This window comes from Rhinatrema bivittatum, chromosome 7 (genome assembly GCF_901001135.1).
Source record: "Rhinatrema bivittatum chromosome 7, aRhiBiv1.1, whole genome shotgun sequence".
NCBI lineage: Eukaryota > Metazoa > Chordata > Amphibia > Gymnophiona > Rhinatrematidae > Rhinatrema > Rhinatrema bivittatum.
Window position 1 is genome coordinate 292,582,557 of NC_042621.1, and position 26,997 is coordinate 292,609,553.

The 26,997-nt window shown below is 47.3% G+C and overlaps 1 protein-coding gene across 1 annotated transcript in view; it reads right to left on the bottom strand.

The window, feature by feature from the left end:
* Positions 1 to 3,310: 3,310 nt before the first annotated feature.
* The window catches only part of ZDHHC6 (zinc finger DHHC-type containing 6), a 40,744-nt gene continuing 17,057 nt past the window's right edge, over positions 3,311 to 26,997 (bottom strand). Inside the window, exons 7-11 of the mRNA XM_029610394.1 lie at positions 24,593 to 24,760; positions 24,113 to 24,154; positions 14,383 to 14,528; positions 14,255 to 14,301; positions 3,311 to 4,698 (exon numbers count right to left, since the gene is read on the bottom strand). Of these exons, the coding sequence (XP_029466254.1) occupies positions 4,601 to 4,698; positions 14,255 to 14,301; positions 14,383 to 14,528; positions 24,113 to 24,154; positions 24,593 to 24,760 (501 nt within the window). The 3' untranslated portion in view covers positions 3,311 to 4,600. The remainder of the gene's footprint in view (positions 4,699 to 14,254; positions 14,302 to 14,382; positions 14,529 to 24,112; positions 24,155 to 24,592; positions 24,761 to 26,997) is intronic.

Sequence of the window (26,997 nt, forward strand, 5' to 3'; positions counted from 1 at the left end):
AGAGATCTAGGCGTCCTAGTGGATAACATATTGAAAGTCGGCTCGGTGTGCTGCAGCAGTCAAAAAAGTAAACAGAATGTTGGGAATTATTAGAAAGGAAACGGTGAATAAAACGGAAAATGTCATAATGCCTCTGTATCGCTCCATGGTGAGACCGCACCTTGAATACTGTGTACAATTCTGGTCGCCGCATCTCAAAAAAGATATAATTGCGATGGAGATGGTACAGAGAAGGACGACCAAAATGATAAGAGTAATGGAACAGCTCCCCTCTGAGGAAAGACTAAAGAGGTTAGGACTTTTCAGCTTGGAGAAGAGACAGCTGAGGGGGGATATGATAGGGGTCTTTAAGATCATGAGAGGTCCTGAACAAGTAGATGTGAATTGGTTATTTACACTTTCGAATAATAGAAGGACTAGGGGGCATTCCATGAAGTAAGCAAGTAGCACATTTAAGACTAAATCGGAGAACATTTTTTTTCACTCAATGCACAATAAAGCTCTGGAATTTGTTGCCAGAGGATGTGGTTAGTGCAGTTAGTATAGCTGGGTTCAAAAAAGGTTTGGATACCTTCTTGGAGGATAAGTCCATTAACAGCTATTAATCAAGTTGCCTTAGGGAATAGCCTCTTCTATTACTGGCATCAGTGGCATGGGATCTACTCAGTGTTTGGGTAATTGCCAGGTTCTTGTGGCCTGGTTTGGCCTCTGTTGGAAACAGGATGGACCCTTGGTCTGACCCAGCATGGCAATTTTCTTATGTTCTTAACCACTAAATAGAACCCTTTTCTGAACATGCTATCAAAGTGCTCATCCACTCTCTTATCTGCCACCTAGACTACTGAACCACCTTTTTTCCACTGCAATCTATTCAAAAGTCAGCTGCACAACTTATCTTAAATGTCACTATGACCATGTAAACCCCTCTTCTCAAGTCCCTTTCCAGTTCTGCATACAGTTCAAGCTTCTCATATTCGCTTATCAATGCCATCACGCTGTAGCTCCTCATTACCTCTCTTACCTTCTCTTTCTCCCTTCCTCCTGAAATCCATTTACCAGGCAAGTTGATCTTGTCTTTCATTGCCAGCTCCATAGTGGGCTTTCCAGCTCACTGTGCTGTATGTCTGAAATAGACTTCTTGAGTCGGTGCATCATGCTCGCTCTCCAGCAGTATTCAAATTCAGTTTATAAAAAAAAAACACAACTCACCTTTTTGGAACTGCTTCAATCTATAACACAAGGCAAACCAGAATCTGAAAGAAGTATATGTTTGTCTTGACTAGACTGTAAGCTGCTGGAGGGGACTGTCCCTTATGTGTATCTGTACAGCACTGCACATATCTAGTGGTGCTTTACAGATGTTTAGTAGTAGATTGTATTTGTGCGTGCGTGCATGGCTTGCATTACTGTTACCTGTGCTATATCAATTCTGTGATGAGCAATGTGGAAGGGAAGCTTGAACTGCCCATTCACTACAGAAATGCAATATCTGAGTTTCTAGCAATCTCGCAGGCCGATTCAGTAAAAGTCGCGGGAGAGCGGACGAGCGCCCGCTCTCCTGGCGTGCGCACAGGCTACTCTCCTGTGCGTGCGACTCAGTATTTAAATGAGGGCCCGCGGTAAAAGGGGCTAGGGACACTAGCGCGTCCCTAGCGCCTCTTTTTTGATAGAAGCGGCGGCTGTCAGCGAGTTTGACAGCTGCCGCTCAATTTGGCCGGCATCGGTTCTCAAACCCGCTGACAGCCACGGGTTCGGAAACCAGATGCCGGCAAAACTGAGCGTCCAGTTTTCAACCCGCGAGCCGATTTTACTGTTTTTTTTTTTTTTACTTTGGGACTTCCGACTTTTCTGTGCACTTTTCCGGTGCCAGCAGAAATTAACGCCTACATTTGGGTTGGTGCTAATTTCTGAAAGTAAAATGTGTGGCTTGGCTGCACATTTTACTTAGTTATTCCCGCGCGATTCACTAAGAGGGCCATCAACATGCATTTGCATGTTGCGGGCGCTATTAGTTTCGGGGGGTTGGACACGCGTTGTCGGCGCGCTATTACCCCTTACTGAATAAGGGGGTAAAGCTAACATGTCAAAAACGCGCGTCCAAACGCGGGATAACAGTGGACCGGAGCGCACTGTACTGTATTGGCCTGTCAATTTGGAACTTGCACCAATAAGAACATAAAAAAAAGATAATTATCTGAAAAAATATTAGAAATAATTGAATATACTGCTGAGATCACAAGTTCATTTTAGCTGCTGCCTCCATTTTGGTTTTTTAGCAAACTGATTTTAAAAACATCTTTACAAATAAAGTTAACAAGAAGGAAGGTTTTGTTTATGACCTTCACAGTTCAGGCAGATGCACCAGACCAATGTCAATTTTTTTTTTTTTATATAAAAGCTTAAGCTTGAAAGAGGAAATGTAAATATACAAGACCGATGTGTGCAGAACATTTTTTTTTATTATGTTTTGACAAAATGTACATTATTAAAAATCACAATTCATTTTTGGACTTGCATTTAAACTTTACAAAATATCTGTTATGAATATTTTGGGGGGGGGGGGGGGTGGAAAGGGAAAATGGGAAAAAAAAGCTTATTTAATCATTTCCTTCTTCAATTAAAGAAACCCAGCAAGCATGCCAGGCTCTGAAAACCATTGTGTTTTACCATCTGAAAAGAATGGCCATGAGTGCTTAAGAAGAAAACACAAAAAAGAAAAGAAATTAAAATAGTCCCTGAAAGTGAAGCATGCAAGACTCCCACTTCACAGCAGTTTGAGCCATTCCAGTATCTGTTTGGCGCTCAGAGAGGCATTTCAGCCTTACCATGTCCCTGTTCCCAGAACTCAAGGAAGGTGATTGTTTTCTTGTGATTCAAGGTGCCAGGGGGACTCTTCCCTCTGCAGTGGAGTGAGAGGGCGCCAGAACCATGCAGAGAAAATAGTTTTACAGATGTTCAGGGTGTATAACAGTCTGAACCCGATGTACCCATGGGTGATTTTTCCTATTTTCTGTCTCTGGGGAGGGGAAAAAAAAAGCACATCTGGCCTTATGCACGAGTACTACCCACCCTCTCGGAAGATTTCACCCTGAGTTTCTGAGTTGGCCAGGCTGAAATGGCTTTTTCATTAGTCACGCCTGATGAGGTAGAAAGCTCTTAGCTGTGCCCAGTTAAAAGAAAGAAAGCTGTACTCCCCCCTGTCCAGACAGACATATCCCCAAGCAGAAATGCTCTCTACCAATTCAGTACTTTACAATTAGGTCGTTATTTTTGCCAAAAAGGACTTTGAGTTTGGGAAGCATGCATCTTGCTTGAAAAAAAAAATAAATTCTACCCTTTTGGCTACCAGTCCAATTGGACTTGGCCTCTACTGGCCAATGGTACCATGGGCTTCCATAACTACCTGAGAATCCCAAATCCCTCTCTTCTTTTTTTTTTGATTCAGCAGTCGGCACAAGTGCTGGTATCCATGACTTTTCATTCACAACTACCTGGGATTTTCTCATGTTTATATCTCTCCCCCACCTCCAACCTATCGGGTCGAATTGTTGCAGTGACCGTCCTGGGCCGGAAGCCAAACAGTGGGACTCCTTTAGAAACCCTGTAGTCATGAGCCCTGAATAATGTCCCCCTCGAGCGTGAACACTGCCTCCACAGCCCCCACCCCCAGCCAACCCAGGGGACCACACCAAGGGCCTTTTGCATGACAGCGCACAGTGCTGCCGTCTGGCCGCCGGGCTAAGCCTCCCATTTTTGTTCTTTGTCTCCTCCCAGCTAGCCAAACCCTTGCAGCAACGGTCCTCAGCAAGGGCGTCACAGCTCTCCTCGGACGCCAGCAGGCAGCCACCTGGGCTCTGGCCGGGTAATGTCTGGGGAGCTGCAGACACTGCCTCTGCAGCAACCCATGCAACAGTACCACCAAGCCACTGGGGCAGCCCTGCTGCTATTTCTAGCTAAGGACTCCATTGGCTTTTTTTGTTTTTTTTTTTTTGTTTTAAAGGTTGCATCATTTTTAAATCTTTGAACAGCACTCCTAAAATCCCCCTACAGGAGTAGAAGCTGCCAAGTCAGCAAGAGTCAAGAATTTCCTCAGCCTTCCTGGCTCATATTTGCCCGCACAGATGACATCACGACCAATCAGTTCCCATTCCACGTGTGGCCATTTGTAAAACTGTTCCAAACATGGCTGCTCGCCAGTGAGCAGAGCAACATCTTAATTTGAAAAAATAAGGACCTAAAAGTAACATTTATAATTAATGCAGAGTGATGCTTTGGTGTTGATAATTATTCAAAATAACCCACTTGTACAGAGAGGGTTCATGTTTCTTTTAAAAAAGCTGATATGGCACAAACTGCTTCCACACTGAAAGGAACGGGTGAGAAGAGACGGGCAATTCTGAATCGCTGAAGGCAGATATGGAATGGCTTCTTTATACCTACAATACGTAATAAAAATGGCACTGGGGTTGTCTTCAAAGCAGGCTGCTTTGAATTAATTGTAAAAGAATACAATATACGCCAGGTTTTGGAGGGAGGATTCTGCTTGTCTTAAGAAAAAAGCATTGCTACAAAAGCCTCGCAAAATATTATATCAAAAGGGTTATCTGGTTTTTTTCTCCTCTTCTGTTTGGTCAGCCCCGTTATAGAGGCATTTCTCCACACACCTTCTAGGGAACCAGCCTCGGATTCTTGCACCGGCTGAAAGGAGAAAAGAAGAGTTCACACAGCGGTGCAATCTCAAAGAGTTCTTCATAGGGGTCTCACATGAAAGCACCGTTACGCGCACACAGGGGGGCATGACTGCCCGAAATAAGAAAGGGGCTCCACAGCCTGCAGCTCAGGGCCAACATTTTGTCACCCAGAACTTCCAATGTTGACTGAGGCCTTGGCAAATATACTAAATATTCTTATCCCCCCCCAAAAATGGAGAAATTACTTACCTGATAATTTTGTTTTCCTTAGTGTAGACAGACGGACTCAGGACCAATGGGTTATGTGCTCCCCTGCCAGCAGATGAAGACAGAGTCAGATTTCAAAGCTAACATCACCCTAGATATACCCCTGCAGTGACCTCAGCCATTCAGTATTCTCTTCAAAAGCCATTGTGGACTATTGAAAAACTTGAATACAATTTAATAACGTGATTAAAACTGGTGATCTTAACTGTACTCAGCCAAACATAAGCGCCAAATCCCAGCAATATTATAGATGCCCAGATCTAGGGATAGGGTGATGGCTTACCTCTTTGGGATCGAGATTCATGTGAGATTCTTGGCCCTGTGGGCAGCCATGGGTGGGATGCCAAATCCATTTGTCTACACTAAGGAAAACGAAATTATCAGTTAAGTAATTTCTATTTCCTAGTGTGTAGCCAGATGGACTCAGGACCAATGGGATGTACAAAAGTTACTCCCAAACAGGGCGGGAGGCTGCCCGTGGTCCGGTTACCATCGCCCTTGCAAAGGCTGCATCTTCTCGGGCTTGAACGTCCAGGATATAGAACCTGGAGAAGGTGTGCAAGGAAAACCATGTCGCTGCTCTGCAGATGTCGATGGGAGTCAGTAGCTTAGCTTCCACCCAGGATGCTGCCTGGGCCCTAGTGGAATGAGTTTTACCTGAAGGGGTAAAAGCTTCTCTGCCTCTGCAAAAGATCCTGTGATTACTTCCTTGATCCAGCGGGCTAAGGTAGCTCGCAAAGCTGCTTCGCCTAGTTTCCTTCCATCGTGAAGAACAAACAAGCAGTCCATCTTGCACACCAGTTCTGTACATTCAACATACCGTACTAACAGCCTCCTGATGTTTAAGTAGCGTAGGAGGCAGTAGTCTTCCGAATCTTTGTGTCTGTCTAAGGATGGTAAGGAAATGGACTGGTTCAGGTGAAACTCCGCGACTACCTTTGGCAAGAAGGAAGGGACAGCACCTATAGTTCAGAGATGCAACGAGCCTAGCATATTGCCACCAAGAATACATTCTTCAGCGTTAACAGGTGTAGAGACAGAGCATACAGTGGCCAAGAGGAAGGCCCTGCTAAGAAGGCCAATACTAGATGAGGTTCCAAAGGGGGACCGGCTACTTTAAGAGTGGTCGGAGATGTTTAAACTCCTTTTAGAAAATGGGCCAAGTCCAAATGTGTTGACAGGCGGGCTCAGTTCACCTCACCTTTGAAACAGGAGAGCACCACCACCTGGACCTTCAAGGAGTTGAGGGACAGTCCTTTGTTCAGTCCGTCCTGTAAGAATTCCAGAAACATGGGGATCTTGATCAACTGAGGAGAGAGCCTGCGTTCTTCGCATCAGGCTAGAAATATTTTCCATATCCGCATGTACGCCAAGGATGTCTAAAACTTCCGTGTGCGAAGCAAGGTGGCAATTACTGCCGCTGAATATCCACGCTTCGTCAGGTGAGCCCTCTCAAGGGCCAGACCATAAGACAAAACAGAGTTGGGTCCTTGTGAAGGATCGGACCTTGTTGGAGAAGGTCCCTGTGTGGAGGGAGATACAGGGGGGTTCTCCAACAGAAGCCTCCGCATGTCTGCATACCATGGGCTTCTGGGCCAATCCACGGCCACCAGAAGGACTAATCCTCTGTGATGCTAAATCTTGCGAATGATTTTGCCCAGCAGAGGCCACAGAGGGAAGGCACAAGGTAAGTCCTTCTATGGCCAGATCTGGACCAGGACATCGATCCCCTGGGAGTGCTGATCTCTTCTGCGACTGAAGAATCTGGGAAACTTTGCGTTGTGGGATGTGGCCAGTAGGTCAATGAATGGGCGGTCCCAGTGTTCTACCAGGAGCTGGAAGCCTCTGGTTGACAAACGTCCATTCTCCTGGATCCAGACTCTCCCTCTTGAGAAAGTCTGCTGTGACTTTGTCTTTTCCCACAATGTAGGAGGCCGAGATCTGCTGTAAATTAAATTCTGCCCATTCTATTTCCAGAGACACTTGGTTTTTGGTTACTCTCTGGCGGTTGATGTTGGCTACCGTTGATGCGTTGTCAGACATCACATGGAGTGCCTGGCCCTGGAGTCTGTGGCCAAATTGTAGGCACGCTAATCTGACAGCTCGGGTTTCCAGGTAGTTTATGTTCCAGTGTGCCTCTTCATTGGTCCATCACCCCTGGGTTGTCAAATCCGGACAGTGAGCTCTCCATCCTCTGAGGCTCATGTCCATTGTGAGGACTGGCCAATTTGGTGGGGACAGGCTTACACTCTTGCTTAGGAGAACATCCTGTAGCCAACCACTGGAGCTGAGAATATACTTCAGTCGGTAGGTAGAGGCGAATAGAGTAGTCTTGTGACAGTGGGTTCCAACGTGATAGCAGGGAGCGTTTGAGTGGCCGTATGTGTGCTCTCACACATGGCACTACCTCTAGGGTTGATGCCATCAGGCAAAGGACCTGGAGATAGCTCCACACCCTGGGGCGCATTGTGTTCATCAACCAGCGCACTTGGCCCATCAGCTTCCTTATCCTGGGGGGGATGGGGGTGGAGGAAGATTCTGTCCTTCTTGGTGTTGAACTGGATTCCCAGGTACTCTAAGGAATGGGAGGGCTTGAGGCTGCTCTTGTCCATGTTCACAACCCAGCCAAGTTCCTGAAGTAGGGACATGACCCTGCTGGTCACCTGAGGGCTCTCTTCCAACAAATTCACCCGAATCAGCCAGTTTTCTAGGTAAGGGTGCACCAGGATCCCTTCTTTGTTCAGAGCTGCCACCGCCGCCACCACCACCATTTAGGAGAATGTTCTGGGGGTGGTTGCCAGGCTGAAGGGCAATGCCCAGAACTGGTAATAGCAGCCCAGTACCGCAAAGCATAGGAAATGCTGGTGGTACTAGCGGATTGGAATATGAAGGTAGGCCTCCGAGAGGTTAAGAACTCTCCCGGTTGTACTGCCATTATGACTGAGCAGAGAGTTTCCATGTAGAAGTGAATTATCCGCAGACGACAACTGACACTCTTGAAGTCCAGAATAGGGTGAAAGGAACCCTCCTTCTTGGGTACGATGAAATAGATGGAATAACGCCCCATATTTTCCTGGTGTGTAGGTACTGGAGTTATAGCCCTCAAACCGAGGAGCCTTATCAACGTAGATTCCACTGCCAGATTTTGTGCTGGGAGTGGCAAGGAGACATCGTGAACATGTCCTGAGGGATACTGCGAAATTCCAGAATGTATTCTTCTTGAATGATGTTTAGTACCCATTTGTTCAACGTGATCTCGACCCACCGCTGATAGAAGAGGGATAGGCGGCCCTCTATCCCCTCATCCTGTAGATGGGTCGGCCAAACTTCATTGGGGAGTTTGGTTTGAACCTGAGCCCGAACCAGTTCCTCTTTTTGGTTGACAGCTCCAAAAGGACTGAGACCTTCCCGAAGGTTGAGATGTCTGAAATGGCAAGTTTCTGTAGGGCCGAAAATGCTGGGAACCCCTGGTCCGACCCATCATGGGCGAGGGGCGCTGCAACCTCTTTTTCTTATCTGTCAGTAGCCGCGGCACTGGAGAGTCACCCCATTTACTGGCCAACTTTTCTAATTTGCTTCTGAATAGGAGGGATCCCTTAAAGGGCATCTTTGTGAGGTTTGCCTTAGAGGTCATATCTGTTGACCAATTTCGCAGCAATAGTTGCCTTCTGGCCGCCACTAAGGCTACCCCTCTGGCCGAGGTACGCACTAGATTAGAGCTTGCATCCGCTAGGAATGCCGTGGCGGACTCCATCACATCTCTGGAATGCGCCCCTGAGCTATCTGCCTCTCTATTGAGAAGCAGACATGAGTGAGCCACCAGGGCACAACAGGAAGCGATCTGCAGCATCATTGCTGTCACGTCAAAGGCTTGCTTAAGGATGGACTCCAGCCACCTATGGTGCGCGTCCTTCAAGGCCACTCCTGGCTATTTAAAAAAGCGTTCCCGGACACCGATTAATTCTATTCAGCCAGATCTACCACTTCCACATGTAAAAATGTTATTACTAATGTAAATACCTATACCTAATTCTCTCCCTTTTCTTCTCTTCTCCCAGTTCTATTACCTTGTTATTTGTAACTGCTTCCTTCTACACTAATAGGTTATTCAACTGTTCATTGTACACCCCTGTTATATGTAAACCGGCATGATGTGTTTGCAACATGAATGCCGGTATATAAAAATTTTAAATAAATAAATAAAATAAATAAATAAATCTACTGCGATAGTTCACGGCGCAGATCAGGATGTCCACTTTCGGGAAACGCAGGCGTTCTTTGGCCTCTGGGTCCAGAGGGTACAGGGCCTCCAATGCCCAGCCTCCTTTAAAGCTGGCTTCCAGGGTGTCCCATTCCAGGTCAATTAACTGCTGGATGGCTTCCAGCATCAGGAAATAGCAAGAGGCTTTCCGTAGAGACACCAGGATGGGGTTCGTCTTTGGCTCCAACATAGGGTCCCGTGCTGGGAGCTCCCAGAGTCTTCAGGGTCTGGGAAACCAGTGCTGGCAATTCATCTCTGTGGAAAAACCATAACATGGTCCGGTATGGTTCCAAGCCTGGAGGCATTTCCCAGTCCTCCAATGAGCCTGCACCCCTTCGTCGTCCATGGTGTCTGGGTCCCTGTTAGGGATACCCTTGGTGAGGTGACATGTCCCGAGGCATGCTAATAGGGCTGGGAGGGCAAGGTCTTACCAACTGGGGTTCAGTCCAGGCAGGGGCAGCAGCTGACTGTGCCTGAACAAAGGCTTGAAGTCCCTGAAAGAATTCCACCCAAGAGAAGGTTGCTGGGTCCATGCCTAGGCCAGGAGAAACTGGGGTAGGTGCCACTGAACGGCTCTCTCCCGAGGAGGATGCAGCCCGGGGATTGTTCAAATCTCGGGTACTACTAGATAAGGTCATGGCTGACCCATCCTATGACTGGGAGGGGCCGAGCTTGGAGAAGTTCTGAGATTCAAGCCCTCCCTGGGCCTCCTCACAGTGCTGACACAGGAAAGATTCAAGGTCAGACTGTGTAGCCCTACTATAGCAGGTGGCACAAATAGAGTGTCACCTGTGCTTCTTTGCTGCTGGAGCCATAGTTCAGTGCAGCTTGTGCGTTCAGCCGGCTAGTGCTTGAACTAGAGCATGCACAAATCCGCCCCAATGCACGTAAGTATAAGCGTCTGGTTGTACGGGAATGTATGCGTGTACTTACACGCGTAGGTATGCGTGTTGTTATAAGTACAGGTGAGCACATACCTACGCGTGCAGTAGGGCTGGCCCGCACCATGCGTACAGACAGTCTATGGGAGGAAAATGGCGCCGCACAAAACCGCACGCAAGATGGCGCCACCGCAGCCTGCCACGTGGAGTGCCTCACCAAGCCTGAAGCAGGGCCTAGCCCATTGGAGGGCCGCTCAACCTGCTCGGAAATCCCCTTCCCTTGCCCCAATGGGATTGGAAAAGTCATCGGTACGGCGCGCTGAGCAACCAAAGGAAAGACTTACCGGAGCCCTTCCACGTCTCTAAATCGAAGGAGTTCTTCCTTTACTTACCTGGGCTCAGCGCTTACTGGCAGAGTACAGAGACGGTCTCTGGCTGCAGGGGGGAAGAGGGCATAGGCAATCACCGCCACGCTCTGCTTCCTGCACCCGCTACCTTTCAGCTGCTTCAGCAGCAAAGTCCATGCTGGGAACCAGCTACTGGACCAAGGCACACCTCTGAGGGATCTCGGAAATCGCCTCAGGAATTCTCAACTGGGGGAGGGACCATCACGTATCACCGCAGGAAGGCGGGGCTCAATCTTTCTCCAATTTAAAGGTAACATTTCCTCTTCTAAAGAGTACTGTGTTCCCAATAGGGAAGGCACAAATCACATCTGCTAGGAGACGGAGAGATACTGAATGGCTGAGGTCACTTCAGGGGTATATATAGGGTGACGTCAGCTTTGAAACCTGACTCCATCTCCATCTGCTGGCAGGGGAGCATATAACCGATTGGTCCCGAGTCCATCTGGCTACATGCTAGGAAATCTGAGATATTTAATTTTTTTAAAATCATATCCACAATAAATCTCCTGCGAGTCATTTTTCTCACTGCCCTGAAAGTCTGGGCCTGGCAGGTAATTTGTGAAATCAGATGCTTGAACTTGAGCCAGTAAAAGGTCATAGTATGCTTTCCTGTCTCAATCCTATCACATCACGACTTTATCGGGGGGGGGGGGGGGAGATTGTAATTACCTCAGAATGCAGGGAGAGGCCTTCACAGAAGAAAATCAAGAACGTACACACATAGCTTTAAAGAAGAGGTTTTTAAAAAGATATTTATTGCGAACTGTAAATTTAACACAAGCATCCTTGTAACAAAAGATGAAGCAATGCGTAGTGCAATATAGATAAAAAAAAAGGGAAAAATGTATTTTACACAATATGACTAACTTTTAAACAGGCACATACATTCGTCAGCCTACAGCCATTCTATAAAATACGTGCGCATGTTGTAAAATAGCCCGACTGCATGCACATGTGCGCTCAATTTTAAGTGGGCGAGCACCTGTGCATGCAAATGCCGCTTCTACCGTGAAAGTAGGGGATTTCAAAAGCCACATGTGCCGATGCCATTGGCCATTCTCCCAGTTTGCCTAGTTAAGGGATAGGACTTCCTAACCTCCTTCTCCCCTGTTCGCCCTGATCCTTAAAACCCTGCTGAGATGCCAATATTTTTTAAATTTTATTATTTACACAACGTCCATAGCAGAAGTAAAGTTACATGGCAGAGTACACCCCAGTGCTCGCTTAAATATTTACGCACTGGTTTCAATGTGAAATCCAAGAACACTAATTCCCTGGCCAGACCATGCCCACGCCAGCCCCTTTTTGGGGGAAAAAAATTTTGTACATGCAGGAGATGTCACCCATATACGTGGGTGACTTAAAAGCCGCTTACTGCGCACCGGCTCATCATATTCGCATTTCTCCCAGTTTTGGTGCATGCAGGGCGTTTAAAATTCACCTTTATTAGTATTAATCCCAATTACACATCCCTCACTACAATAAGAAAAAGAGAGAAGCCCATGAAGAAAGAGCAAAAATTACACTGCAAAAAAAAAAAAAAAAAAAACCAACAAGAACTGAGAGGTGAAACATTACAATATTCCAAAAACCGAAAAAACAGATAATAAGAGGCTAACCATTAACATGGAAATCCAAGAAAAATCGCAACCAAGATGGTTCAAAATCTACACATCAATTGTGCATCAAGCACAGAAACTTCAGACTGCATAGCCAGGAATTTATTCCTACGGTCTTGAGTCATCCCTAGTGATATTGGGAGAAATCCATATTCTCTGACCATAAAACAAAGCTAGCCTGTTATGAAGAAAGAATCTCAAAGCAGAGCTTCGGTCATTCAGAAAGGAGAAAGAAACCAAAAGTGTTCCTCTTAAGCAGATGAAGTTCATCTGGAGATTCCAGGAAATCTAAGATGGTTCCCACAACTATCCCCCTGAGTCAAGGCCTGAAACCAGGGACTCACCAAGGTACTCCATCAGCCGGGAGAGAGACAAACTCCCCCACAGCGGTTAGAGTCTCTATTGAGACCACACGTCTAGGTCCCGAACTGGTAGATGAAGTAGCCTTCCCAAGCACCAGGAGGCCTGACTTGCTCCCTGATGCTCCACCATGAGGCTGCTTCTCCATGTGGTATTAGGAAGGAAGGGGGAAGGAGTTCTCGGTCTGCCAGAGCTCAATGTCTTCTCTTCAGCCAGCAATGTCGGCACTCGCCCAACATCGTCCACCGCAATGGCTCCTGAACAGCTTTGCAATATTGGGCTAAGGAACCCATCAATCCGTTGTTCAGAAACGGCTACAGAGGGAGATGTTTGGGAAGCCTCCCTCAGTTTAGCCTTATGCTTTGCATGTGGCATTGTTTAAACAGGCAAAAAGGTGCCGGAAATGCAGTGAACTCTAGTCCACTGCCTCTCAGATTGTGGCCATCTTGGCTCCAAGAAGAGTTTTACATCAAGAGCATATGGACTGTGTACTTTTCCAGCAAAAACCCTACTTGTGGAAAAAGCAGGTGCAGATGACTGCATGTAGTTTGAGGCCAAGGCAAGGCTCGAAGCCAAAGTACACGTGGATCGCCCCTTTGAAAGCTGGTGCTAAATGCGTGGGTAAAAAGGTTCACGTGAACCAATGCAGAGAGTTTGAAAAAAGTCTGCCCAATTCTAAATTTGGGCAAAAGTCCAATAGTGCGTGTCTGTGCCAGTTTTTAGCTTGCTCTAGTTTTTGGGTTTTTTTTTACTCTCTGGATTTTTTTTCTTCCAGAACCTGTAAGGAATGAAGTGTTGGTGCAAACAAAAAATGCACAGATTGAAAACAGACAGGCACACCCACCGACTGACAGGCTTTTTCTTGCACTGTTTGCCCAAAGGAAATCTCACCCAAAGCCTGCTCCCTTTTCAGATTCTCTCTCAATTTCATTCTCCCAGGAAGGGCAGTTTTTCATTTGTTCAAAGTGGAGACCTTCCTCTTTACAATTTTTGAAAGGTTCTCAAACTTAAGCTTGCCCTAACTCATGACTCAAAAAGAAACCAACACACACCAGGGCTGTTCCTGAGCTGCTTACAACCGGCGCCCTCTGCTGGCATCCCCCCCCCAATTCAGGCGGAGGGCAATTACAAGGAGATGATAATGAATTACCCACGCTGGTCTCCCTCAAGCTACCTGAAAGCCCGTGAGCTGTTCTACATTGCATAGACTTATAGCCACATTTCAGAGAGGCATTCCCGGGAGGGCTGGGGGTGAACGCATTCTGGAAAACACATGTTCATTGTATTTTCAACTCTACACGCATTATTTTCCAGGGAAAAGTACCCTCACAAAAAGCAGGGACTGAAGGCTGCAGGGGCTTTGCAGCAAAGCAGTCCGTTTGCAAATCGCTCCCCTAAAGCCTAAGTGTGGCAGAAACAGGAGAAGAGCAGATCTTCACCAGGAGTCACCCGGACATGCTTCAAGGAGGAACACAGCCTGGAAGCTATAGCTCGGATGTAGGGAGGGAGATTTCTAAAAACAGGGGATACAGTGATAAAAAAAAAGGTGCGCATCTGGTAGGAAAAATAAATTTAAAAAACCTGTCAACATGTTACCAAAAAAATACATGAGGGCGAAACACAAAGATGACCTCGGAGTAAGTTCAAAAGAAGATGTACCAGAGCCAAGGAACAGGAAAGCCCAGATTCAAAGTGATCCCATTAGCACTGCTGCTATAAAAACACCAGGATCAGTAAAAGCTTTGAGCTACTAAAAAACTTATTTTACCTTCTGTTGTTCCGGCCTTCAAAATCTTGTCCCCGTACATCCAGTGTCTGAAAGGGCAGAAAGATGACCGTTACAATCATGCGAAAGGTTTAAGCTTAGTAACTACAACATTCCATAAGATAACTTACTTCAAACCTCTAGTGGCCAAGATGAGCTCGCCCTTCTGTAGCTCTATCCTAGGCTCCTCCGTGCAGGGCGTGGTAAAGAACGTTTTGATGCCTTTGGTCACAGGACAGCAGGCGCCGCTGTAGTGTTCAATCGCTCGATACTGCACCTAGAGTTAAACAGGCCGGGGAGGTACTCGGTCACAGCAGGCGTCACATAGTAACAGTGTGGATCAGTCTTCCTTAGAAGCTGGCATGGGCTGCACATGGTACATGCAGGGTTACAAAGTGCTTTAAAATGCAAATTATAATCTGTTCTCCCTACCAGAAGCTTCAAGTTCCCAGGCTCATTGTATGGGCCTTGGCTTTGGTATAAGAACAGTTCAGAGGTCTCAGGACAGCTACCCTGAACGAACTAAGTACACTAAGAAAAAGGTCAGGCGTGGTCGACCCATTTTGCAGGACAATTTCTGTGTCCCAACATTTCGAAAGTGACAGCGGTGGCCCGCCTGCAGAAAGCTGGATTCCACAGCTCCTATCCTGCTTGTGAAGCCAATGAGTGCTTGTGAGAGAAGGCGAGGAAATGTGTTACATCAAGGCTTCCATACAACCTGCAAGAGCAATGACCTTCATTCCCACTGGGGAAGTCTGTGTGAAACCTTCCAAAGGAGAGACATCCGTATTACTAGAGCAGAGCTCCAGCAGCCAATGTGATACCTTTTAAAGGACTAACAAAAAGGTTCTATAGTACTACAACTTACAAAGATCTCTAACATTTTTACCAAATTACAGTTAGGTAGGCTTAGAATCGGGGAGATAAGATGGCTTGTCAGGGACCAGAAGAACTAAAGGAAAATTGGTTCTTATCTGCTAATTTTCGTTCCTGTAGTACCACAGATCAGTTCAGACTCCTGGGTTTTGCCTCCCTTCCAGCAGATGGAGACAGAGAGTTTTACCAACACTGACATATTTATTTATTTATTTAAAAACTTTTATATACCGGTATTAGTATGCGTACATCATACCGGTTTACAATGTAACTTAAAAGGCAGAAATTACAATGAACAGGGAGGGCGAACAAGGAGGAGTATACAAAGAGCAGGAGGTGGAGGAATTAAAGCAATAAATAAAACTGCAACGGACTATTTACAGGAATATACAAGGCGTAGGCAAGATACTTGCAGAAGTCAGTGTACTTAATCAGGGTAGTGTGCTACCTGCAGTCCCTCAGCATTGACCTCTATCAAAGCCAAGATAGTAGAATAACAAACATGAATCAGTATCCTCTAAACGAGCAGTGGGAAGTGGAAACTTAGAACAGAGAAAGACTGGTCCCATAACAAAACATGAAGGATTAAACCAAAAACTGTACCATTCCTTCAGATTAATTACAAGAACATGTCAAACGGATTCTCCTGAACTCCCCATATCCACAGGCAGGACTCTGGACTGATCTGTGGTACTACAGGAATGAAAATTAGCAGGTAAGAACCAATTTTCTTATACCTGACCCAGATCAGTCCAGATTCCTGGGATGCACCAAAGCTTCCCTAACTAGGGTGGGACCACGAGAGTCATAAGAACATAAGAAATTGCCATGTTGGGTCAGACCAAGGGTCCAAAAAGCCCAGCATCCTGTTTCCAACAAAGGCCAAACCAGGCCACAAGAACCTGGCAATTACCCAAACACTAAGAAGATCCCATGCTACTGATGCCAGTAATAGCAAAGGCCATTCCCTAAGTCAACTTGATTAATATCAGTTAATGGACTTCTCCTCCAAGAACTTATCCAAACCTTTTTTAAACCCAGCTACACTAACTGCACTAACCACATCCTCTGGCAACAAATTTCAGGGCTTCATTGTGCGTTGAGTGAAAAATAAATTTTCTCCAATTAGTCTTAAATGTGCTACTTGTTAACTTCATGGAGTGCCCTCTAGTCCTATTATCCAAAAGTGTAAATAACCGATTCACATCTACTCGTTCAAGACCTCTCATGATCTTAAAGACCTCTATCCTATCCCCCCTCAGCTGTCTCTTCTCCAAGCTGAACAGCCCTAACCTCTTCAGCCTTTCCTCATAGGGGAGCTGTTCCATCCCCTTTATCATTCTGGTTGCCCTTCACTGTACCTTCTCCATCGCAACTACATCTTTTTTGAGATGCGGTGACCAGAATTGTACAAAGTATTCAAGGTGCGGTCTCACCATGGAGCGATACAGAGGCATTATGACATTTTCCGTTTTATTAGCCATTCCCTTTCTAATAATTCCTAACATTCTGTTTGCTTTTTTGACTGCCGCAGCACACTGAGCAGACGATTTCAAAGTATTATCCACTATGATGCCTAGATCTTTTTCCTGGGTGGTAGCTCCTAATATGGACCCTAACATATTGTAACTACAGCAAGGGTTATTTTTCCTTGCACTTGTCCACATTAAATTTCATCTGCCATTTGGATGCCCAATCTTCCAGTCATGCCAAGATCCTCCTGCAATGTATCACAATCCACTTGTGATTTAACTACTCTGAATAATTTTGTATCATCTGCAAATTTGATAACCTCATATGTCGTATTCCTTTCCTGATCATTTATAAATATTTTGAAAAGCACCGTTCCAAGTACAGATCCCTGAGGCACTCTGCTGTTTACCCTTTTCCACTGAGAAAATTGACCATTTAATCCTACTCTCTGTTTCCGGACTTTTAGCCAGTTTGTAATCCACGAAAGGACATCGCCTCCTATCCCATGACTTTTTAGTTTTCGTAGAAGCCTCTCATGAGGGACTTTGTCAAACGCCTTCTGAAAATCCAAATACACTAACATCTACTGGTTCACCTTTATCCACATGTTTATTAACCCCTTCAAAAAAATGAAGCAGATTTGTGAGGCAAGAATCACACCCTTGGCTTCTGGGGCGTGAACATCCAAATGATAATGTCTGGCGAAAGTGTGTAAAGACTTCCAAGTAACCACCCTACAAATCTCTTGTGGTGAAATTGGCTGACATTCGGCCCAGGAGGTCGCCTGGGAATGAGTCCTTAAGCCCCCTAGGACCTGATGCCCCTGCCAGATATGCGCAGAGCCAATGGCTTCTTTCAACCAGCATGCAATAGTGGCCTTTTGCACCACTCCACAGCACAAAAAGGTGATCCGACAAGCAAAAGCTGTTTGTAACTTTCAGGTATCGTAATAAAGCATGTTTGATATCCAAAAGCCACAACTCCCTTGCATGAGGTGCTGAACCCTCTAAAACTGGCAAAGCCGGGAGCTCCACCGACTGACTTAAGTAAAAAGGCGACACCACTTTTGGTAAAAAGGCTGGAACTGTCCTCAAAGAAACCCCTGACTCCGTAATTTGCAAGAAAGGATCTCAACATGAGAAAGCTTGAAGCTCCAAAATCCTCCTAGGGGGAACAAATCGCCACCAAGAAAATGACCTTCAACATAAGATCCTTTATGGTAGCTCGCTTCAAAGGCTCAAACGGCGCCGCGCACATGCCTTTCAGAACTAAGTTAAGGCTCCAGGAGGGACACAGTTTCTGAACCGGAGGCCGCAAATGCTTCGCCCCACAGAGAAAACACACCACATCTGGATGTGCACCCAGAGTTGGCCCATGCACCTTGCCCCAGAGACACCCCAAGACTGCTACCTGAAACATAAGGGAATTAAAGGACAAATCCTTCACCAAACCTCTTTTCAAGAAAGTAAGGATATCCACTGCAGAAGCTTACATAGGAACAACACTTTGCTCCATGCACCAATCCTCAAACACCTTTCAGACCCCCACATAGGCCAAGGAGGTGGAAGACTTCCTAAATTGCAAGAGTAGAAATAACATCCTCTGAGTAACCTTTGTCCCTTAAGCTCTTCCTCTCAAAAGCCGAGCCACGGGACAGAAGCAAGCCACTTGATCTGAAAATATGGGACCTTGACACAGAAGGTTCAGTAGATGAGAGCGCCTCAACGGGCCGTCTATCACTAGATTGACCAGATCGGCAAACCATGGTCTTTGGAGGCCACTCCAACACCACCAGAATTACATCTCCTGGGTAGACCTCCATGTGCCGCAATATCTTGCCTACTAGCGGCCACGGCGGAAACATACAACAGAACATCCCTTGACCAAGGAAAAAACAAGGCATAGACTCCCTCTGCTCTGCGCTCTCTTCTGCAACTGAAGAGGTGGACCACCTTGGCATTTCGCTGAGTTGCCATTAAGTCCATAGGGGGTTCACCCCATCTGGCACTGATGAGAGCTATTGCCTCCTCAGACAGCTCCCATTTCCCAGGATCTAGTTTCTGATGGCTGAGGAAATCCGCCTGCATATTGTCAGCCCCTGCTATGTGAGAAGCTGCTAACACCAGATGTTGCTCTGCCCAGTGGATCACCTCCTGAGCCACCGCCCGACTCACCAAGTCATCGTTGTCGCATTGTCGTACAAGATTCTGACCAGACAGCCACACACAAGGGGGAGAAAAGCCCTCGGCACTAAATGCACCGCTCTCTTCTCTAGGTGATTGATAGACCACACCTCCTCTGCCAACCACTGGCCTTGCACTGACTGATCTTGACAGACTGCTCCCCAACTGGAGAGACTGGCATCTGTGGTGACCACTGTCCACCCCTTGACACAACTGGTGCCGACTAAGCCACCATGAAAGACTAGACCTGGCTACTTGCATAAGTGGCAGAGGAAGCTGAAATTGCTCCGACAACGTATCTCACTGAGAAATCAACGCCAATTGAAGAGGTCACATATGCGCAAAGGCCCAAGGCACAAGCTCCAACATGGACGCCATGGAGCCAAGAACCTGAATGGAATCCCAGACCCTGGGCACAAGGCTCTCCAACAATCTGCACACTTGCAACTGCAACTTGACTATGCATGCCTCCGTCAAGAAAACCTTCCCTAGTTTGGTTCTGAAGCACGCTCCCAGGAACTCCAAAGCCTGAGATGGGACGAGATGATGCTTGGTCCAATTCACTATCTAGTCGAGGGACTGCAAGTGCTGCAGCACAAGGACCCACAGCTTGCCTGCATTGGGCTTCCGACTTAGTCAGTCATCTAGATATGGATGTACTAGACCACCCTCCTTCTTGAGGGCCGCTGCCACAACCACCATCACTTTGGTGAAAGTCCTTGGGGCCGTTGCCAGAAATACATGCAGAGGATGTTGAACCTCAGAAACCTCTGATGGTCGGGCAAGTAGGCATCGGTCAGAAACTAGGATGCCAAAAACTCCCCCTTGTGTACCGCCACAATAATAGAGCAGAGAGTCTCTAAGTGAAAATGAGGGACCTTGGAAGCCACGTTTACTTTCTTCAAATCCAGAAAGGGATGAAAAGTCCCTTCCTTCTTTGGAATCACGAAGTAAATGGAGTTTTGTACCTTCCCGTGCTCCTCCACAGGTACTGGGACAATGCTCCCATGCTTCGTAGCTGGTCCAGAGTCTGCTGAACGACCCGTCTCTTTTCCGCAGAGGTGCAAGAGGAGACCATGAATGGATCTCGAAGCAAAGCAGATGAGCAAATTCTAAAGCGTAACCTTGTTTTATCACGCTTAAGACCCACTGGTCCGTAGTAATTGCGGGCTACTCCTTGGAAAACAGAGTCAACCGACCCCCTATAAGCGGGATGGAGGAGTGGGCCAGTCTTGCTTCATTGTGCTGACTTGGCTCCAAAGCCACCCTGCTCAGAGCCATCCCTGTTGGGCTTTCGCCCAGGAAAGGACTGGTTCCAGGACTGCTGCCTCCCCGAGGCCTGTCTTTGAACACCTGCCGAGGACTTGTCTTCAGGCAACTTGTGAACCTTATTGTCCCTGAGATGTTTTATCAGCTCCTCCAAATCTTCTCCAAAAGGCACTTTCCCTTTGAAAGGAAGCACTTCTAGTTGAGACTTGGACGAGACATCAGCAAACCAGTACCTTAACCACACAGTCTGCTTGCCGAGACCGCCAACATCATGGTCCTAGAGGACATCCTGATAAGGTCATACAGCGCGTCCGCGCATTAGGCTACCACAACTTCCAGCCACTCAGCCTGTTTTGCCTCCTGAGAGGACATGGGCCTGTCGGACTGCAACTGTTGTACTCAACGCAGTCCCGCACAAAGCATGAAATTGCTGCTCACCACAGCCCGAATGCCAAGCACTGACACCTCAAAGATCTTTTTCAAATGGACCTCACACTTCCTGTCCTGAAGATTCTTCAAAGCAGCTGCACCAGCTACCGGAATCGTAGTCGTCTTAGTTACAGCTGACACGGAGGCATCCACCTTCGGAACCCGCAAAAACTTCAGGGTGTCCTCGGGCAAAGGATATAATTTATCTATTTCCCACCCACCTTCAGGCCGGTCTCCGGCGTATCCCACTCTATGACCACCAACTTCTTGACGGACTTGTGAAAAGGAAAAGCCTTTGCTGGGCCCCGTAAGCCAGCCATGATCGGGTCCACATCCTCCTAATCAGACTCTTCCTCCGGAAGCTTTATTCCTAGTTCCTCCAAAACATGGGGAATCAGAGGCCCCAACTCCTCCCTGTGGAACCGATGCACACCTTCGGATTATCGCCGTCCACAGGCGGGCCTTCCCCCTGCCCTCCTTCAGAATCCTGCACCCCCAGGGAAGGAGCCATCTGAGGAGGACCAGAATCTGCTGGAACACCAATATCAGAATCCTCTGAAAGATCGTCCCCCACGGCAGGTTTCCCCAAGGGCCTGCCGAACCCCGGTAGCCCCCAGCCGCCCTGCGGTTCTGGATCTTTTCTTGGGCCAGATAAGCCTTGTGCATTAAAGGCACAAAATCCGATGACAAAGAGGCGGCATTATCTGAGTCCTCCCCCAGGAAGTCTTCTGCCCCCCCCCCCCCCAAGTGGCTTTACAGGGCTTAAAGCAGCTGGGGACAGTGAAGGAGGGAAATCCCCCTCTCCATCTGTGGCTTCAATTGCAGCAGCCTGCTGCCCCGCAAACGTGTCCAAGATGGCCACCGTTCCTGCGCTGATGGGAAACGGGTCCTCCCAACTCGAGCTGCTGCTCGGACCCCCCCCCCCCAACAGGTAAGCCCTAATTGCCCTCTCCCTCCGGGAGGCAGGAGCAGCGCCGTTTTGTGCAAGTCACGCGCCCGACTCTCCACAGCCAGCACACTTCGAACCACAGGGCATGCTTCAAAAGCGGCTGCCCGAGAGAAACCAATGCTGGAGGAAAGGAGCACAGGGCAGAGCCTCCTAATGCTGAGCACCACTCTGTGTGGGCTGCACGCTACTGACAAGGGGCAGTGCCTTTCACCCTTCGGAAAGCCTTTCTTCTCATTTTTATTTTAAACTTTAACAAGGAAAAATAAAAACAAGAGGCACACTTCCTTGTTCTGAAGATTGGCAGCAGCTCCTTTGATCCTCCTGGGGCAGAGGGAGCTGGATCCACCAGCTTTCAACCCCCAGCGATAAAGGACCGAGTAACTAAGGGTCCCTAACCCCCTGCTCATCCACCTCAAGACCAGGAGGGATAGCCCCACCAGGGCCTGCCAACCTCCTGGGAGCAATCCCAACTCTTTTTCTTTCAACTTAGTCCATGCAGCAGGTTTTGCACCTCCACCATCTGCTGGCGACAGAGAAATACTGAGGGACTGCAGGTGGCACGCTGGGTTATATGCCAGTGTCAGTGAAACTTTCTCTGTCTCCATCTGCTGGAAGGGAGGCACAAACCCAGGAGTCTGGACTGATCTGAGTTCGTACAGGGAACTGTTTTTTCCCCATTTTGTATTTATAAGAAAACAGCTTCATATCACTGACCCTAGGAGAGTAAGATCTGAATTTGCAAACAGCAAGATTTCCAAACGTCAGATCTCTAATGTGAAGCTTTGCTTCCAGGTTGTGCTGCACATTTCTGCTCTCTGACACCCACCCTCCCACTAAGCCAATCTGAAAGCAGGGGAGGGGAAGTATGCACATCTCCCACAGGCTCAGCAAGGAGAGGAAGCACCTCTGCTGGTCAGGGACCTAGCACTTCCCATAGTCAAAACTGCTTTCTAGGAAAAGCTTTTTTTTTTCCCTTTGAGGGTTTATAGAGAAATCTTTGCAGGCTGTGCTGGCTTTATTTAAAGGAGGAGGACAGTGTGCATGAACTGTGCAGACCAGATCTAAATAAGGGCCTCCGCAATCTGGAAAGCACGAGTAGAACATCCGCACTGGATAATTGATTAGGTCACTGGGGGGGGGGGGGGGGGGGGGGTGAACTGGTTGAGTGGTGGTCAGTGGCGTCCATTCTGAGGAAGGCAAAGCGACCTGAGGGGTACTGCAGGATTCTGCGCTGGCTCTTTTCTGTACCTTTATCAGTGACATTGCAGAGGAACTGGAGGGGGAAATGGGCCTGTTTGCAGATAAAACAAAAATCTTTAAACAGGGCGGATACAGCGGGAAGGATGGAAAAAGATTTAAGAGGACTTAAAAAACTGGAAGAACAAGCAAAGGTTTGGAAACTGCCTCAGTGCAAGAAAGTGTAAAATCATGCACCTGGGGGCTAAAAATAATCAAGTAGGAGGACAAGAACTGGCAACTGTTACACAGGAAAGAGATCCGGGAGTAATCCTGTGAAACGACAACAAAACTGCCAAGGTAATAAAACAACTGGGAAAGCTGTCTGCTGGGGTGCAGACACGAAGCTGTCGTCCGCAGAAAGTAAGAGGCAATATTGCCCTCGCGGAGGTCAGTAGCAAGAGCCCCGCCTCGGGGACAGAGTTCAGTTCTGGAGCCTGTACCTTCGCAAGGGCATCAAGAGGATAAAAGCCGCTCAGAAGGGCTACAAAAATGGCAAAGGGCCTCCTACAAAAGGCTTAGGACACTCTGAAGAAAGAAGGAAAAGGAGGCAGAGACTAGAGATGTTCAGCAAAGTAAGGGAAGGTACAGTTTCTCTTAGAAAAAGAAAGTCATGGACAAGCATGAGATGATATGAAGTTGGGAGGGAGGGAGGGATGTTGGAAACACCTTCCATATCATTGGTGTTTGACTGTATCGAGTTGGCTAGTTCTGAACTGTTTTGAGCTCCTAGGGCTTTTATTCCGCTCTGTATTTCTACTTGCATGCTTCCTGCTTACAGCACTGTTTTACATGGTTAATAAAAAGCAGTGCTGTTTTACTGCTCTTGCAAAGAAGCAGCCTCCCTGACTGGTTTGTGTTTCCTTTGAAGACATTCTCTTATCTAAAGTAACTCAGCTGCGCCACAAATCTTCAACAAGGGAGGTTCAGAAGTGGTGGAAACCAAAACTGTCACAAAATTTAAGCATGCTTAGGACAAATGCAGAGGGCAGAGTAAGATCAGGAAGGAGGCCTGGATGCTGGCTTAATTGTAGAAATCTTTATGCTCATCTAACCAGAACAGCAGGGGACCAGAGAAGGAAGACAATAAAACAGATTTGGAGAAGGACCGATAATACAAGCTTGACCGCCTGCAGGGTATGTCTGACAGCTAGAGATAACCTTTGATAGAGCACTATAGATGGGTGGGTATTACTGATTCTTATCTGCCACCTCTGCTATTCTAATCAGTTGGGTTGTCCAACAGAAGGCATCATGGACCTGCAACAAATCCACCTTTCTGCAGGACCGGTAGTTACTCCTCCTCCACAAGAAAGGGATTACAGAGCAGGCCAGACTGCGTTTCAGTTTGGCCAATTTGAATCTGCCAGACTGCAAGGTCTCTAATCCCTCCTGCAGGCCTCTTCTAGTCTGGGCAGCGAACAGATTAGAGAGATCTTTACTTACACTTCTTACGCGTTTGTCTTTTTTCTGTTTCAGTTGCTCTACCTGTCAATTAAAAAAAAAACAAAACACAAATTAAACAATGTGTCTGGTAGACACAAAACCTTTCCAGACCAAGAGGATTTCAAACTAAAATATATTCCATTAGTTTAACTGCGAACCAACTCAGGGAGATGTAAGACAAGATCTGGCATGGTAGATTCAGATCTTTCCAACAGTCAAGCTGCCTGTCAGTATCCGGCCTGTCCTACAGAAACGGGGGCTTTATGCTCAAACCGAGTCACATGCTGAGTAGCCGATACCTCAGACTGGGGGAGGGGGCTTAATCGATACATCAATGCACTCGAGCTGAAGTCCGTTTTATGATGTTTTCCTTACACAGCTCACGCCATGCAACGCACAAAAATAATGGCGTGGGCGTGACGAGACGCTAGCTCTCCCCCACACTGAGTCAATAAAACAAAGCGGGGGAAGCCTGCTTACCGTCAGACTGTACCGAAGACAGCCATCTCTTACGGGCCAGTCCATGCCATCTCCTTCAGGGAGCCCCGACCACGTGAACACCTGCCGAAAGTTCTTCCACTTACTTCCCAAGTCGTAGGGGAAGATGAAGGTTTCGCCCGTCTGGTAATACTGAATTCTGTCTTTGGCCTGCAGGGAGTCAACAGATAAAATAGCCAAGAGCACAGCAGGGCAGGTGGGCGTTGAGGGGAGGGGCCGCACACCTGTTCTAAGATCAAGCCTGGGCGCACCTGCCCCTTTGTCATGTCACTCGGCCCTAGCGAATACTCGTTATGGTCTTCTGATCTGCCAGCCTCCTCCTGCTCGGTGGGAAGCAGGGCTGGGATCTGGTGCCATGAGCCTTTATTCGCAACTAACCAGGGATTTGGAACCCTATCGTCTATCTCCTCCCAACTTACTGGTCCTCGGCCAGGGACTATGGCACCAGAACCCATGCAATCGAGGGTCCTAAATCCGGCCACTAGGTGTCCCCCACTGCATGACGACACTGCAGGGAGCCAAGAACTGAACCCAGGTCCTTCAACTGAGCTGGCCCCAGCTAGCAAACATTTAGGCAAAATCACAATGGGATCTTGGGTTTCCAAAAAGGGCTAAAATGTATGGATCGGATGAAAGCTTCCTGGCCTGAAGTTGCAGAAAATCAAATCCTTAGACAAGAGCCACGACTTCAAATCTTGAAGGCAAACTCACTTTTTGTCTGCCCTTTAAATTTGGCTCATAGTATGAGCCTATAAGGATAAATTTGAGTGCCCAGGAACCTTCCCTCTTCTTTGCCGTTTCAGGGAAACCGAGGGGGAGCTTTAAACAAGAACGCAGGAGAAACGTCCACAGCATTCTCAGGGCTAAAAGCTCGCAGGATATAGCGCCTATCGGCCTGAGCAGCTTGTGTCTCATTTGGACATATAATGGCTTTGTTTCTTTACAAAACTCCATGCTAAATGAAACACCTGCCCAGGTTTTCAGAATCTCGTTTGCAGATTCATTGATTTCCCTCTTCCCTGCTTCCATGCAGTCACGCAGCTTTCTCTTGGGTGGAACAATTCCCTTTTCCAAGCGCGCGCAGGCTGCGCTGGAGATGGGACTGATTAAGCCCACGCGCAGAAAGAGGGGAAGCGTCTTTTACCTGGCTTTTCCATTTTCAAGCACTGCTAAGCTCGGCACGCATATTGACAAAATGACCAGTGGCAGGATTGCACAGCTTCTTATACCTCTAGCAGCGTTGTACGGGGCTGCTCAAACTGGTCTCTGGGACCCCCAGCCAGTCGGGTTTTCAGGATCTCTGAGGATCTGCATGCACTACCTCCTATGTACGCAAATATTTATCATGCATATTCCTTAAGGATATCCTGAAAACCCGACTGGCCTAGGGGGAGGAAAGGGGGCTTGAGGACAAATATACTAGCAGTTGGCATCAGGCATGCCATAGGAGTTAAGTGAAGAGAGGCTGGCGGGTTAGGAATCTACACCTAGTTCCTGTTTCTTCTGGCCTCAGTAGAGCTCATCCCTTCTGAGCGTGGATGAATCTCAAGGAGACCGCCTGCGGAGGGGTATCGCAGAACACCCTTACACAACAGTATGACCAGAATACCCTGGGCTTTACTGGTAACCCTTCCCCCAATCCAAACATCCTGTCAGCCCTTTTCCTTTGCACCGTTTTTTTGTGTCTCCAGGATGTTTATTTGTTTGCTTTAGCCTGCTATTTAGGTAAATAACATATGGAGTTTGCACAGAGAGCTCCTATTATCCTGATTAACACAGTAACTCAGTGGGGGCTGGAAGTCTCTTCCTGCTCATGCCTGGACAGCCCCTACCAGACAATTGCTCCAGGATCTCACCTTGAGAAAGTAAAGAAAAAGATGAACTTTGTAATTACTGCAGCAACCTGCTCGTTAAAGCTGATGACTCACTTCATTTTTTTTTTTTTAAAGTAAGGTAAATATCTACCTTGGCAAAATTGTGTTCGATCAGCCTTTTACTCTGCAAAATATTTACTGAGAAAGTTAGTCTATGGAAAACTTACCCTGTGGAGTCTATTTCTTTAACCAATATATTTTATATATTAACATCAAGTGATTTTCAATGCCAAGAGTTACATGCAGAACTCCAAATTTTAGAAAAGCTGACCATGGCGCGCGTCAGTGTGTTATCTGTGCTGCTAGTCCTGATGAGGAGCAAGTCTGGAGATCTCAAATGTTAGGGATTTTCAAGATTGCTGAACTACCATATATACTCAGGAAGGGGGGGGGGGGAAGAGAGACACATACACAATATCTCTCTACCACTGTAAGAGGGGCACTTTCAGCTCTGGGTGGGTTTGAATCACAAGATCCTTATCAAACCTTAAACGCTATTACACTAACTACTGT